We start from the raw sequence: 16,513 nt of genomic DNA on the forward strand, positions 1-16,513 counted from the left end.
ACTTATACAATGGTGCATTGCCAACAATTACAATGTTTCATTTATTAATGCATGATAGTCACACATCTCTCTCTCTCTCTCTCTCTCTCTCTCGCTCAAAAAATGAAGCTTGTCATTTTACAGAGAAACTGGAAAACGTAAACTGCCTCCTCTGTCCATGAAACTTTACAAAGCACCGTGACTGTTACAAAGCACTAAGACTCCTCCTGTAAATGCTAAATAAATGTCTTCTAATAAAAAAAGTTACCACATCAATAATTATATTCGAGAATTGAATCATGCTGCGCTGTAACAGTTAATAAATAAACACATTTGTATTGTCACGTCACGTCCAAATATGTTGAATCTATAAATCTATTCTCTAAATCTATTATCTATATACATATTAATATATATAATAATACATTATATATCTATAATATATCTATATTTTAGGTTCTTATTCCATTTATTAGCTATTTATAGATTTATTTATTCTATAAATACAATAAGTATTTAATAAGACCAACATAGTGTTCAGGGTGTGTAACCTGGTGTGTGCTGCTCTCCCGTCCTGTGTGATCCTCCAGTCCTTCCTCCTCATCATGGACTACAGATGGGGACAGATCGTCCTCACTCACACGCCGAACTCTCTCGTAACCCTACACACACGCACACACGCACACACACACACACACACACACACACACACACACACAGAGAACAATCAATAACACACTATATAAGTCACAGAATATGTAAAGTTGTGTTTTATAAAGTGCAACTTAAAGTGTGTTTACTATAATTCATGCCTGAATTATGGTAATTAATTAAAATTTTTAAAACTGTTCATACATGTAATTACAGTTTTTTGAAAGCTCTCAATCAATAGTGTGTGACATCATTTTACGAACAAACATGAAGAGTGTAAATGTCAGGATTTAACCCTTAAAATCCCAGCTTATTATTCAGATATTAAGCATATTATCTGGCAACCCATATTATCTGATCATAATCATATTATCTGAACACACACACACTCACCCTGCGTACTCCCAGGCCCTTGGTGCCGTGATGGAGCCAGTAGAGGTACAGCGGTTTCCCTAGCAACAGCACGGGCACACATAGCAAAGCCATGACCAGAAGGAACACCTGCAGTGCCGTCTGATACACACACACACACACACACACACACACACATTAGTATATAACACACAGTCAGGTCAGTATGCACAGATACACTGTGATCACTCACCTGTCCAGGGTAAAGGGGCGTGGTCGAGCTGGACTGCATGAGGAACATGCTGATGAAGTGCAGGAGGATGCTGGGAGCAGAGCGAGACTCACACGCTGAGAAACGCAGCCACTTATACACGATCAGACACAGCAGATACCCGAAGAGAGACAACAGGAAGAGCAGCTCAGGCAGGAAGAGCAGGTAGAGCTTAAAACGCTGACGGAAGTGTCTGAGAAAATGTAGAATACATGTGAAACACATACACTCAGTGATACAGACAGAGACAGACAGACACACAGACAGACAGAGAGGCATGTAGACAGACGCTCAGATAGACACACAGCAGCCAGACGGTTACAGACAGACATGTCGACAGATATACATACAGACACAGAAAGACAAACACAGAAAAAGACACAGCAATGAAAGAAAGAGAGAGAGAGACAGAGTGCGAGACAGAGACTCACTGAATGTGTTTGTCAGATAGATAGACATGCAACAGACAGACAGACAGAGAGACATGTAGACAGACAGACACACACCAGACAGACAGGCAGATAGAAACACAAGAGACAGCCACAACAGTCACTCAGACAGACGTGTAGACAGATAGACATACATGCATATGCACAGACAGACAGGCAGGGACATATATAGAGAGAGACACATACAGCAGACAGACAAACACAAAGACAGAAAGACGATCACTCAGACAGACATGTAGACAGATAGACATACATGCAGACACACAGACAGACAGGCAGAGACATGTAGAGAGAGAGACACACACAGCAGACAGACAAACACAGTCACTCAGACAGACAGACAGACAGACAGGCAGAGACATGTAGAGAGAGAGACACACACAGCAGACAGACAAACACAGTCACTCAGACAGACAAGTAGACAGAAACACAGCAGACAGACAGAAAGACAGACATGTAGATAGATAGATAGATAGATAGATAGATAGATAGACTTAAGTGCAAGAGTTTAGTTTCTGGGTGAAAGCAGGAAAATGTGGCTATAATTAAAAAATTATTTTAAAATGCAGAAAATGAAACGTTTTGCTGTGATATCAGAGAGGCAGTTCTAAAGAAAAAAGTTGGACATAACATTTGGACATGACATTAGAAAGAGAGATGCAAACTGCCTTTTACTTTCTTAACATACACATTTTTCCATTTTTGTTGGTTGTGAAATCAAACTGAATGTCTTGCTGCTGTAAGTGAAATATATTTTCTTTTCTATTTTGTCCTAAGCATTTGAAAACATTTGCACTTAACTTTAAGGTAAATAGAGGAATTGCAAATAAATTGAAAATGAACCACTACCAGAAGTGCATATGCTTTTTTTTTTTTTTTTTTTTTTGAACGCAGGAGCGGCTGACAGACAGTGAGTGACTCACAGGTGGTTGAAGACGCTGAGCACCAAGCCGAAGCTCATGTGCAAAACCCCGACGATCACCGACATCTTCATCTTATATGAGTTGAGAAAAGCCAGCCGATTCGTCGCCATGTTCCAAATCTACACACACACACACACACACACACATCAGGGAGAGAAAATGAGACCTCTTAATTCACATTTTCAGTCATTTGCCCAGCATTAAAAAACAGAAGTGTCCCAGAAAATGACACAAAGAAATGTTAATATGCTTGCGAGTTTAAGTAATTAATTTATACATAATTTTATTTAAGGACCTAAATCTCCATTTATAAATGTTTATGAAAGTCTTTAGAAATGTTGTATCCCATACCGGATCGATGCCCAGTGGATAGGGTCCGGTGAAAACTCCAGACACGTTGGGATCAAGCGTCAGGAAAGCATTCAGCTGTAAAGTTTCATTTCTATATAATATAGAAATGGAAGAAAAATAGAGTTAAGTAGCAGGTACTGTATTTTCTGGATTCTATGTTATTTTATGTGCAAAGCACTGTATATTTCAACATTTTTGTATTAGTATTAGTGTCTTTACGGTAGAACATCTACTCCAGCAGTTACGGTAATATGTCGGCTGTGGTGTGAATTAACACTACTGTTTGGTACTGAAAGCCCAATGGAAATGAACTTTTAAAAGAAAAACAAAACTGACTAGAAAAAAACAAAGGAAACACCTCTCTCAACTCTGAATTCCTATTCAGGAACTCGAGATGAATTTCCGAATGAAATTCCTCAACACCCGAGTTCAGTTCAACATGGCTGTTCACAGCATCAACCTTAACAAAGTTTGGACTTTTTTTTACTTTTAAATGAGTTAGAGTGTATATACTAGTGTTTTCTTTAGTTCCATCAACATACAGACATATTCACTTATTAATTCTGTAACACTCACTCTACAGTTCACTGTTTTGAGACGGTAAATGTACATCACTCATCATACTAAGCTGGCTAGACTGTTGCTTACGGAGGTGTTCATTTTTTTTTTCCCCTACTTTGTAGCTTGAGGTCAAAAAAGATATAATACCAAGTTACAACTTCCCACTTCCCAGTAAATTCGAAGCAAAATGCAGCAAAACAGGACAAACACTAAGTTACGCCAGAACTGTGGGAAGTGCTAAAGTACTGAATATGTCAATAAACTTGTGATATTAATGCAACAAAGCATCATGCATGTTGATTTTTCTCCAAAATGTACAGGGACGTATCTTATATCCAGATTTTAAGATAAACTAACAAAAAAGAAGAATATAAAATAAGTAAGAAAATGATTTTAATTTACTGTTCCACTTGCATGTTTTTTTCTACTGCTTCCCTACTTGCCTATAATGTGTGTGTGTGTGTGTGTGTGTCTTACGTCCACTGCTGCTCTGTGAACATGGCCTTGACGCTCCAGCCTGAGCCGAAGATGTTGAGAGATTTAGAGAAGCAGTCGTTGTAGATGAGTCCCGTGTAGACGGAGAACACACCCATCATCAGGATGATATATCTCCCCTCGAAAAACATGTTCCACATCTACACACGGATAAAAACACATCCAAGATGGGTTTTTATGCATTCTAGCAGGTGCACTGTGCAAACTCCATATCTAAATGTTCACACACTCCTCATTAACTTGCTGTGTTGAATTGTTCATGATCTCAAATCAATGAAATCATAAACTGTTTCAGGCAGCATGGAGGCTGCTACCTCACAGTTCCATGATAACCAGTTAATGATAACCTCATAGATGGTGTCAAAGATTTGTCCTTTGCATTGTAGTTCTCATAGCAATAATCACCCATAGTGTTTGTTTTGGTTTCTGTTTCAGTATTTTCTCTGTCCCTCGTCCTGTCATTGGTTTGTTTGCCAACTGTGCGCACCTGTTCTGTGTTACTCATCAGTTACTTTGTCTACTTATACCTTGGTGTTCCAATGTCTTGTTTGTGTCTTTAAGTCTGAGCCTTAGATTTCTGTGTTCCCAGGTTTAGGATTTTGTATATTTGTATGGATTGCCCTAATAAAACATCTGCTTTATTTACACACTTGTGTCCTGCTGCTTCTCAATACACACTACAGAGGGTTTCTTCTGGGTTTTCTGGTTTCCTTCCACTTCCCAAAAACAAAGCTGACTGACTATGTTAAATTGTCTCTAGGCATGAAGGAGTGTGTAAATGCACTGCAAAAAAAAAAAAACTCCTAGAAAGTGAATATAGTCAAATTCATCTAGTATTTTCTATTATAACATTAAACCAATAAGTTTAATGATTTCTAGACATTTTTACTCATTTTAAGCTTTAAATTTTCTTATTCCATTGGCAGACAATTTTGCTTCTTTCTAGAAATAAATGCTTAAAATGAGCATAATCAATAGAGCCAGACTTTTCAAGCTTGAAATTAGTAAAAAAAAAAAGTCTAGAAATAAGTTTACTAATCTTATTATTTTCTTTTAATTTTACAATAGGAAATACTAGATCATTTTGACTACACTGAAGATATTTTAATTTGCTAAAATGACTTTTTTTTTGCAGTGTGTGTCTGTGTGTGTGTTTGTGTGTGTGTATTGTATTCTGTGATGGACTGGCATCCCATCCAGTGTGTATTCCCGACATACACAATGACATACATGACTCAGACCATGATAAAGCAGGTAATGAAGATGAAGATGAAAGAATGACAAACTGTTTTTCTAGAAATAGCCTTACTGAGCCACTTTAATGTACTTTAAAGTGAGTGGGTGGTGATTCAGGCCTGCAGTTTGCACAGTGCTTAAACCGTACAAAGCAAAAGACACAGACACATCTTGGCTGATCGACTGCAATCAAAGTAAGGAGAACATTCTGCAATATTCATCTTTGACCAAACCATTCCTTTAAAAGATTAAAACCAATTAACACCAGTGCATGTGTTAGTATTTGAAAGAAATACTGATATAATATAATTATAAATATTATAATTTATACAAATATAATTGTGTATATATCATAATCAGCAGAAAAAAGCAAATAGTGTATGACCAGGATATTTAAGATAGATTTCAGTGTCATATGAGGATTTAACACACAGCTAAACACTGCATCTGTCTACGTTAAAATAATGGATTTTTGAATAATAAGAATGAAATTTTCCTGGCGCATGAAGTTAAAACAGCTTTTAATGGTGGACACGAGTGTCCTAACTGTCCTCTCTGATGAATAAAGCATCTTCAGTAGAGTTTTAATTTAGTTTCCAGCTCTGACCTCATTTCCTGAGTGCCTTCGTTTGTAGTTTTTCTCGTTCAGTACCATCCACAGGGCAAAGAGCGCCATGACGGCGCCGTGTCCCAGATCCCCAAACATCACCGCAAACAGGAAGGGAAATGTGATGAGAGTGAAGGGTGCTGTGGACAGAAAGCAGTTCTATTTATACTTTTTAATTATACATCATTAAATGCACTGAACCACTGAAATGCAGGTGCTGCAATTTATATGTCTGTGCATTATACAATTTTTTTAGTCTTATTTGTAAAACATAAAAACAAACCTGTGCTCTAGAATTGGTATCAGGAATTAACTGGACTAAATCATTTGGATTTGTTGCTTTACCATTAAGAATCATAAAATTTCACATTGTCCTGCACTTGCACACAAAATCAGTGGTTGCTAGCAGGAATGCAGGCTTAGTCACTGAGGAATAAAAGCACTGAGTTATCATTAGCACCACTCACCTGGACTGACCTCTCTGTAATCTCCGACTCCGTACGCCTCCACGATGCTTTGAAAGCCGCATGTGAACTTGTTGCTCCTCAAAAGTGTAGGCGGCGTGTCTTTACTTGGGATACGATTCACAAACGACGGCACAGTGGCGTCTCCTTTCCTCTGTCCACATTTAAAGAGATCAGTTAGCCCTAATGTTCCTAAAGTTCAGTGCAAAATTACACCTTTATCTTCTTTACTAAACAATAGTAGCACAATATGAGTAGTAAAACCAATCTATACAGGTTACATTTACATTCATGGAATTTGACAGATGCCTTTATCCAGAGGCACATACAGAAGAGCACGTTCTTATGCTTATGCTAGAGCAGACTGTCCCCAATCTAAAGATACCAACAAGTTAAGGCACTTCTAGAAAAAGGAGCTAGTGATTCTCGTACATACATTATTTTAGTGTTTAGTTAAGCATTTAGTTGTGGGCTACAAGCTCAGTTTCTCTTTAACTGCTACAGAAGATGAATTAGCCTCCTGGATCTGGTTATTTACAAATGATCCAAGCCCACACCAGGACAACTGCAATACAGAACACAACAACAGTATGTTTGAGTTTCGTCTCACCGAACCCTCCTCCAGAGCCCTCCGCAGGTTGGTCAAGTCATTAACGGGACACCACACCTCAGCTATGAGACACTTGTTGGTGACGTCAAAGCTGCATAGGTTGAGGATGTGATAGATGGCCTTCATCTTCTTTACCTGGAGCACCCAGGAGTGTGCTGACTCTGAGGCCTTATGGAGCACCTGCTTCAGGTAGTCTTCAGTCCGGTGGAGCACCTGAAACACACACACACACACACACACACACACAAGAAACAGGTAACATCACAGGGTTAGGGTTAGTGATTCTGTGGCATTTCCTCACTGAGAGCTTTAAATATTGGTAAAACTCTAGTCTATGTTCCTCTAGCATGATGAGGAAAGCATGATGAGGAAAGAAATTTAGAGAATGTAAAGAAAGTACATTATTGAGCTCTTGAATACGCGTCCTTAAGCTGTCCATTACATCTGCTCTTTCCTCATCGGACTCTGGGTGGGGATACACATGGCAGTGGTAACTGAAACACACACACACACACACACACACAAACACACAGACACACAGGTGTAATAACACAACAAGAACACAAGAAGCAAAGAATGCAGACCATATTTCAACAAATCTAACATAATAGTTATTATTTCCTCTCCTACCTGTGTGTGTGTGTGTGTGTGTGTGTGTGTGTGTGTGTATATATATATATATACCAGGATTTGGGATGGTTCTTAAAATCTGTTTTAGGAAGGCACCATAAACTTTTCTTACTTACCAGTCACAGATCTTCTGAACTTTCTGTCCAATCTGATCGCCCCAGAATGAGATGAGGAAGACCACGCTCTTACTGATCTCTCCCTGCAGGAGGAAATGGAGGAAAACCAACAATAACACACACTCTGTGTGTGTATGTGTGTGTGTTTGTGTGTGTGTGTGTGTGCGCGCGTGCGTGTGTGTGTAACAATAAAGCTGCTGTAAAACATAGAAATGGGTTTGGGTCACACACACACACACACAGCAGGCCTCAGAGAGGTCTATTTCTAGCTGTACTTGACCATCAAAGAGCTGTGTGTGTGTGTGTGATTTCACTCACAGTGTCGAGATCGACCAAATTCTCATCCACCTCGGCGTAGCTGAGGATCGTGTAACCTTTACACACTCGCCACAGCATACGCTCAAACGCCTCCATCTTCACCCGCTGGATCAGCCCTGAGATAAACCTAACACACACACACACACACACACACACACACACACACACACACACACATACTTACTTGAGATAGACACTAAATTATACTTAACATGTACTACATATTCACCTTAATTTTATGTTATATATAATATGTATATATTATAAAATGTTTCAATTAATCCTTTTTCTTAAAATAACGAGTGAATATCAGTCTCAAAAATCAGACCTCTGGTATTTTATTTCTGTGTCTATTACCCATTATGTATTACCCATAATGCACTCAAAATAGATTTAGCTACATTATCTGTAACATACAGCTAGCAAGCTTGTTAGTTTAGCATGTCTGTTGGTGCAGAGGCCATTCTGTAGTACTAAAAGTACGCAAAGCCCTCTGATGGCTCCGCCCCTTTCACTATGCTGAGCAGACTGCAACCGCTGAGCGTAAAAACTTTCCACAGTCCCACACTTCATTTCCCTGTGGCTCTAGTTCATCATTCACTGCATCTCACCAAGCTTTCTAGCATAAACACACTACACACAATAAAAGTAAGTATTTGAGACATCACCTGATCAGCTAACAGGCCACAATAGTGCCAGGTTATGACGTTATTTTTAACTCTTCTCTGTATGTTTATAAATCATAATGATAACTCATGTATGAAACACTGGTGTTTGGGACACAGCCATAGGGAGGAAGTGAAGCTCCATCATCACTCACCCCAGTTTGGCCCCCAGTCTCTGCATGCTGGTGCAGCCGGCCACAGACTCGGGCTCCAGAGATGGGAACTCCTCATACTGCGGGCCCAGAGCCTCGTGCTGAACACACACACACACACACACACACACACACAAACACACACACACACACGGTAGAGCTGATTGAGATGACAGTATGTCTGAGATGTATGGGGTTGGTGTGTGTGCTTGTGTGTGCTTGTGTGTCTGTGTGTGTGTGTGTGTGTGTGTGTCTGTGTAGCTCACCCTGGAGCGGCTGTGCATGAAGGTGTGTGTGATCCTCAGCATGTGTGTGTACTCTGTAAGCTCCAGAAGGTTCCGCTGGAGTTTCTCTTTGTTCTTGGCCACCTCACTGAGCTCCACCTCCAAACGCTGCAGCTGCTCCTACACATACACACACAAACACACACACACACACACACACACAATATAAATAAGTTATATAATGGCTATATGGTTAAAAGTTATATGTTCTGCATAACAATATTAAGGTCTGCAATGGACTCATGTCCCATCTAGAGTGTATTGCCCTCTCCTGTCTATTCCCAGGATCCACCACAACATTGCTTGCTATATGTAAAAGCAGTTCTATCTATCTATCTATCTATCTATCTATATACTGTATATATATAATGCATACACATTACTGTGCAAAAGTCTTAGGCACATGCAAAGAAATGCTGTAGAGCAACGATGTCTTCAAAATAATGAAATTAAATGTTTCTACATTTAAAAAAATACTATAAAGAGCAGTAAACAGTAATAAATGAAACAAAGTCAATATTTGGTGTGACGATTCTTTGCTTTAAAAAAAATAGTAGTCTCAGTTACAATTTGTACAGTTTTATAATGAAATGAGCTGTAAGTGTTACTGAGCATCTTGCAGAAGCAGCCACAGTTCTTCTGGAGACTTTGACTGTCGTCTCGCTTCTTATTTTTGCAGCGAAACCCAGCAGCCTTCATTATGTTTTTTTGTCTGAAAAGTGTCTCTTATGGAATCTGCTGCTTTCTTTACTGACATACAAACATTTTTCTGTAACATTTAATTTTGTGCTGGAAAACTAATGTTTGGAATCTAAAATGTTTTGTACTAAATTTAAAGCAAAACAAACATCACAAAATTATGTTCTGTAAAAATAAAAAAACTGTTCTAAAATAAAATACTTCTAAGAAAAAAATACAGTATATAAATATAAAATTTTTTATATAGCATTATATATAAAATAGTATGATACAGTTTATTACAGTATAAAACTGTATAAAAATAAATACAACACATGAAGAGAAAAAGACTAAAAATAATAGAATATTAGAATAAAAATATATAAGTTTTAGAAAGTAAATTTTCAAAAATGAAAGAGATTTTTCAAATTTACAAAATATAAATATCAATATATATATGAATATAAATGCATCATAAAACATACAAATACAAATATGTGTATAAAATATAAATAAGTAACAGAAATATAGTATACATTTGTATAGTGTTTTATATCTGTGGGGTTGTGATAAAAAAAGATGTCTCAGTGCAGAGAGAAGTTTTATAACTGAATGCTGAAGTATAATATATAGATTATCAAATACCATGAATCCATGATAATTATAGACAGACATGCTGATTATCATATTCACTTCTCTCTCTCTCTCTCTCTCTCTCCGAGACAGAAGACAGACGATACTCGTGTGAAATCAAAACATCCACACATTAACCAGATTCATTTCCTTTCAATCACTCGCCCTTTAAATATCACAGACATGGTTAAAATATGATGGCATATATAATGGACAGATAACCTGATGACCTCATTTCATAAATATCATCACATTTAACAAAGTTACAGCAATATTAGTGTCACGCCGGAGTGATGTGTCGCTGCTTCTGTGAAAATAATGCATGTAATAATATGCAAGAAAAAAATCTCCTGTATGGAAGATACATTTTAAGGCAGGCAACAATATGATAAGATAGACAGATAGACAGATAGATAGAAACTGAAAGAATGATAATTACCATGATCTCTAGCACATGCTTGGGAGCAGGAGCTACAGGACTGACTTCAGGCTCTGGAATGGCAATGTTGGCCTTTTTGATTTCCCTTAAGAGGTATCCTGTGTATATATATATATACACACACACACACACACACAAGAAGATTCCATCATTCTTCACTAATTTTAATTAATATATTAACTGAAAACGTAACACAGAGACGTATGACTATCAATTAAAAAACAATTAAATAGTAATTGTATATAAATGCACTTGCTGTTAGAGCACTCGGGTGAAACGCTAATTAGCAGTAGCAGTCACGCTACTGACTAGCACACTGGTGAACACTGGTGTGTAGGTTTTCTATCGAGGTCACTAAAATGTGTCAGTGGAATCCCTCTTACCCAGAATTCTCTCCATCTCTTCACACCTCTTGATCTCGCTGACGAAGCGGCGCTGGAAGGGGCTGACGCTGGGGTTGAGCTGAAATGAGACATTAACCTTCACCTCACGTCTGAGTCTGGGCTTTTTTGCACTTTAATCAATATCTCACAGACACACCAGGACGAGCTCACAGACTAAAGCTAAACCCCAGCGTAGTATTGTTACTCGCTATAACACTGTTATATCAGTATTCCACATTGTACCATGGTCGCATAAATACTCATTTCTGATTGGCTGGCATTTCATATTGAGCACCTCTAGATCCAAAATTTAATCATCATGCTCAATCATATCACACTGGAATGTAACCATGACAACAACCATAAATTAGGCTACATTTATGCTTCGCTATCACCTTCCCTATCACACTGCTCAAAGGGTCATTTACAGGCTACCAGGAATGAAAATGTTTTAATTAAAATCTACAGTAACACCCTCTGAGCTGTAACCATAGCAACCATCATCTAAAGGTAACCTATAAAAATTTATGAGTGGTTTAGAAAGTTGGCTAAATAAAAAGAAACAACTTGTATCATTCAGTTATAGCGTGAATAAGATAATTTTGAAACTACTGTCAGAGCTAGAGCTACTGTTATTAAAAAATGAATCGACACCTTCTGACCAATCAGAATTGAGCTTTCAACAGTGTGTTGTTGTGTTTTGTCCATTGATGTGGACACTACAATACCCAGCATGCATCAGTCAAACACCTCACCCAACTTTTTAGTAATCCTGTGATCAAGCATCCTGGGCTGGGCATCCTGGGTTTCTCAAAACCATCGCAAAGTTAAGCTCATCGAAAACGGGCGAGAGAGTGTTCAATGTGATTCTCGCTCTACCTTTTAATGATCTTTGCGCTGTGATGCTTTTAGCAAATCAGCCCAGACCTAGCCATTAATCTAATATATATAGGATGTCCCATAAGTTCAACATCACAGGGTTGTATATTTTTAGATTTTCACAGACTGTGATGTATCTGAGCAAGGAAAAACGAATCCAAATAATTCTACTCCTAGGAATTTGTCTACGGAGAAACAGTGTGGACGTATTATGCAAGTTGTATAAAAGCTTTTTTGAAAGCATTTTTAATTTTTCTCCTATGAGATATTCTATATTACTACATATATTAGTGTTAATTAATATTATAATAATATAATAAAATGATATCTTTTGTACACTTTTCTGGCCACAAGCTTCAGAATCTTGAAGGCTGCAATCTGATTGGGTCTCTGCACGTCCATTTTTACACACACTTCTGCGTGCCAGGTTTCAGCAGTAAAACAAACTTTTCAACATCTCGAAACAGTGAGCTATTCAGAGAAAGATATATGTTCACTGGACTTCATAAAGTTCAAGCCTTTAAAAGTTATTTTGTTTGTTGATGTTTGTTTGAAGCAGTTAGTGCTGAGTAAATGAGATAATAGTTTCGAGCTATGGGAAATGTATGTGGTTGATCATCTGTCAGGCCACATCAGTCAAATGAAGTATCTCTTTAGACACATTAAAATGTTTCCTTCATGACTGAATGATATCAAAACGGTCATTTTATTCAGCTAACTTTTAACATATTAATAACCTTCCACGTAAGACTGTTGCTATGGTAACAACTGGAGAGCGCTACCCCACTCTCTTCTGCACTGTAGGCTATAAATCTGCGTAATAAAAATTCTTGGTTTAAGTACAACATTAACACCTTTCTGTTCAGTAGCAAAGGAAACAAAAAAGCCTGGCCTAAAACGCTATTTAGGATCGTTGTCATGGTTACATTACAACAGCGTTACACAGTACAAGGTACACTGATTTAGACCTGTGATTAAATTGTATCCTGATATAAGAAAATATATTCTCTTTGAAAATGGGAAGCTATAAAAAGATGGACTGATTGACATGATATTAGATTTGATTATTCACTCTGAACTAAAGTGTCTAAGAACAGGGGAAACTGAGAACACACACACACACACACACACACACACAAACACACACAGTGACCTACACGGAAACCACAGAAGGGTATTAATCTGTGCCAAAGCACCGCAGGCATCCTAGAAAACACAGGCTTTTAAACAGATTTGTGCCACTTTCTGTTGATCAATTGATGGGACATGAACAAACTAGTTGCTTTTCAGAACAGGGTACCGTATCCCACAATGCAAAGCACTCATACAACAATCCTATGGGTGCAACAATTTGCATACATTATGCATATAATGCTAATCCTGAAGATGCATGACCCAGAAGCATATGTATACCCTCCTGTGAGAAGGACACCCTAGTAGATGGCCTAAGAAGAAGGAAGTTTGCACTCACATCTCGGAATTGGACGAGGCCCATTTCCCCGAGCTCGCTGATGCAGTCGTATGCTGAAGCTGACTGCAGGAAGAGCTGTGCCAGGCACATCTCCTCGCTCCTGAAGCTCGAGCCCATCTTACTGCAGTCGGGGGGATAAAACAAAACCCTGTCTACACCAGAACAAGGGTTGCCAGATTGGTGTCACTGATTCCTGCAGGGTTGCCAGTTCACATTCACATTTTAAACTCGGTCCATCACTATTACAGTCAGGGCCATAAGTATTTGGACACTGACACAATTTTTGTAATTTTGCCTCTGTACACTACCACAATAGATCTGAAATGAAGCACTCAAGATTTATTGAAGTATATTCTTTCAGCTTTAATTCAAGGGGTGTAACAAAAATGTTGCATTAACCGTTTAGGAATTACAGCCATTTTTTACATAGTCCCTCTATTTTCACAGGCTCAAAAGTAATAGGACTATTGACTGATAAGCAGTTTCATGACCAGGTGTGGTCTGTTTCCTCCTTATATCACGACAAATTAAGAAGATAAAAGGTCTGGAGTTGATTCCAAGCGTTCAATTTGCATTTGGTAGCTATTCATGGGAACTCTCAACATGCTGCTGAACAGAAAGGCCAGATTAGACTCGCTAAAAAAAAAAAAAAAAGAAAAGCCTGCCCAGTTCTGGAACAAGATTAACTTATACCAGAATGATGGGAAGAGAAGAGTATGGAGAAGGAAAGGATGACTCATGATCCAAAGTATACCACATCATCTGTCAAACATGGTGGAGGCAGTGTTATGGCATGGGCATGTATGGCTGCCAACGGAACTGGGTCACTGGTGTTTATTGATGATGTGACTGCTGATAGAAGTAGCAGGATGGATTCTGAAGTGTATAGAGCTGTACTTCCTGCTCAGAGTCAGTCAAATGCTTCAAAACTGACAGGACGCCGCTCTACAATACAGATGGATAATGACCCAAAACATACAATGAAAGCAACCCAAGAGCTTCTTAAGGCAAAGAAATTAAATGTTCTTAAATGTCCGATGACCTCAACCCAATTGAGCTGCTTTTCACTTCCTGAAGACAAAACTGAAGGTAGAAAGACCTTAACAACAAGCAGCAACTGAAGGCAGCTGCAGTAAAGGCCTGGCAAAGCATCTCGAGGGAGGAAACTCAGCATTCGGTGATGTCCATGGGTTCCAGATTTCAGGCAGTAATTGCCTGCAAAGGATTTACATCCAACTATTAAAAATAATCCTAATATTTATGATTATGTTGGTTTGTCCAATTACTTTTGAGCCTGTGATAACAGAGGGACTCTGTAATTCCTGCTCTAATTCCTAAGGGTCATTTCAGCATTGAACATTTTTGAGTTTGAAAATTTGTAAAATAAATAAATAATTAATTAAAAAGAAAAAAAAAAAGATATTTTGTCACTCTTTCACTTACACTGAATAAGGGACAACTATTAGAAAAACCTATGGGGCCATCTCAGCATGTTCTTATATTAAAATAAAATTTCAGTTTTTCTACATTTTCTCACATTCATATGTCAACCCTGTTATGGACATATGGCTATATGAAGGAAACATCTTGCAATGAATTGGTAGCATAAAAAAACCTTTTATGTCACTTTATTTGTCCCCAACTAAATAACAAGTGATTGGGCAAAAAAAAATCATTGACCAAAAGCTATTTTTCATATAGTTATTGTATTAACATAAAAGCACTGATCTTGGCCTCTTAATCTTTAGAGAAAATGGCATCAAATCTATTAGGATTTTAAAAAGAAATGTGGTTACAGTTTGCTTAATATTCCTCTTCAATTTTTAATACCCAAGTATTTATTTTTGAATATTGGCAAAATATATTATTTTCCTAAATATCTGTAAATAACAGGGTTGACACAGTGTTAACAGGGTTGATATTGTTGGGTTATATGGCATTAGATGAAGTAGTCAACAAAGTCATCTTTTAATTTTCCTTTTAGTTTATTCTGATATGATATAGTAGTGTTTTAAAATATTAAGAAATGGATCTCAGTTTAAAAGTTTCTGATCAACAGAAAAAATGAGAATGACATCACCTAATACCTTCTTAAAGGCACAGACGTTCATTGTTAAACTATGTACATTTATTTAAGAAACCTCCTCAGAGTACTACTCAGATTGTGACCTTGAACGCCCTTCCTGAACTTAAGTGTTAAATGGGTTCTCTCTGTTGCAGCTGAAGTAGTTGTGGTTGCTGTAGCTGCCTTCATACGACACTTCTCCTGGGCAGCTCTCCATCTTCTGCGTTTCAGTCTCTGCTCTTTTTTCCCTTTCAGCCTGCTCTGCCTCATTTCTTTCTCTCTTTCTCCAAATCCTGCTGCCTTCTCACAGGTCAGCATCTCTCCTTGCCCTGTATTGTCTCTGCCTCTCTGCTGCTCTGACTGGAGCCACACCACTGAAATCTATATATACTGAAAAGAAATCCAAACATTTCTTTAACTATTTGAATAGAATGCAATTGTGAATTCACTTTCTTAATTTACTGGGAATAAACTTAGGCTTTTTGGTGTCCCAGCCATAAGTATAATGCAATAGTGTCAACTCTGTTACAAAAGGGTTGATGATTAGCATGCTAAATCTTCAATAGCTAGCAATGTAGTGAAGCAAATGGTGAGGTAGCCCGTGTACTCAACAAAGATTTTAATAATATTTTCATATATATTTTACAAATATTTTTCTGCAGGATTTACATTCAACAGGATTGACGAGTTCTGTTTGTCCCCATGTGTCAAATGTACAAAAACATGTTTAAAAAAAGAGCTAATGTACCATTCTTTGCATGCTATACTTCTTTGTAATGAAATGAAGTCACTGCCTTAAAGTCGAACAGATCAACATATTACCACTTCCTGCAGTTTTTTCCCCCTTATAAC

The 16,513-nt window shown here is 37.9% G+C and overlaps 1 protein-coding gene across 2 annotated transcripts in view; it reads right to left on the minus strand.

Annotated features, from left to right (window-relative positions):
* Positions 1-16,513, minus strand: part of atp6v0a2a (ATPase H+ transporting V0 subunit a2a) — a 29,881-nt gene that overhangs the window by 4,699 nt on the left and 8,669 nt on the right. The window contains exons 2-18 of one of the 2 annotated variants that reach the window (XM_026942465.3): positions 13,597-13,748; positions 11,247-11,325; positions 10,864-10,961; positions 9,096-9,233; positions 8,833-8,930; positions 8,013-8,139; positions 7,695-7,777; positions 7,349-7,442; positions 6,949-7,161; positions 6,342-6,492; positions 5,875-6,014; positions 4,014-4,171; positions 2,976-3,066; positions 2,625-2,743; positions 1,235-1,445; positions 1,024-1,143; positions 531-641 (exon numbers count right to left, since the gene is read on the minus strand). In XM_026942465.3, coding sequence (XP_026798266.3) covers positions 531-641; positions 1,024-1,143; positions 1,235-1,445; positions 2,625-2,743; positions 2,976-3,066; positions 4,014-4,171; positions 5,875-6,014; positions 6,342-6,492; positions 6,949-7,161; positions 7,349-7,442; positions 7,695-7,777; positions 8,013-8,139; positions 8,833-8,930; positions 9,096-9,233; positions 10,864-10,961; positions 11,247-11,325; positions 13,597-13,713 — 2,148 coding nt within the window. In that variant the 5' untranslated portion in view covers positions 13,714-13,748. Of the gene's footprint in view, positions 1-530; positions 642-1,023; positions 1,144-1,234; positions 1,446-2,624; positions 2,744-2,975; positions 3,067-4,013; positions 4,172-5,874; positions 6,015-6,341; positions 6,493-6,948; positions 7,162-7,348; positions 7,443-7,694; positions 7,778-8,012; positions 8,140-8,832; positions 8,931-9,095; positions 9,234-10,863; positions 10,962-11,246; positions 11,326-13,596; positions 13,790-16,513 lie in introns of both variants that reach the window. The other variant, XM_026942466.3, reaches the window with a different exon arrangement.

Source organism: Pangasianodon hypophthalmus, chromosome 17 (genome assembly GCF_027358585.1).
Source record: "Pangasianodon hypophthalmus isolate fPanHyp1 chromosome 17, fPanHyp1.pri, whole genome shotgun sequence".
Taxonomy (NCBI): domain Eukaryota; kingdom Metazoa; phylum Chordata; class Actinopteri; order Siluriformes; family Pangasiidae; genus Pangasianodon; species Pangasianodon hypophthalmus.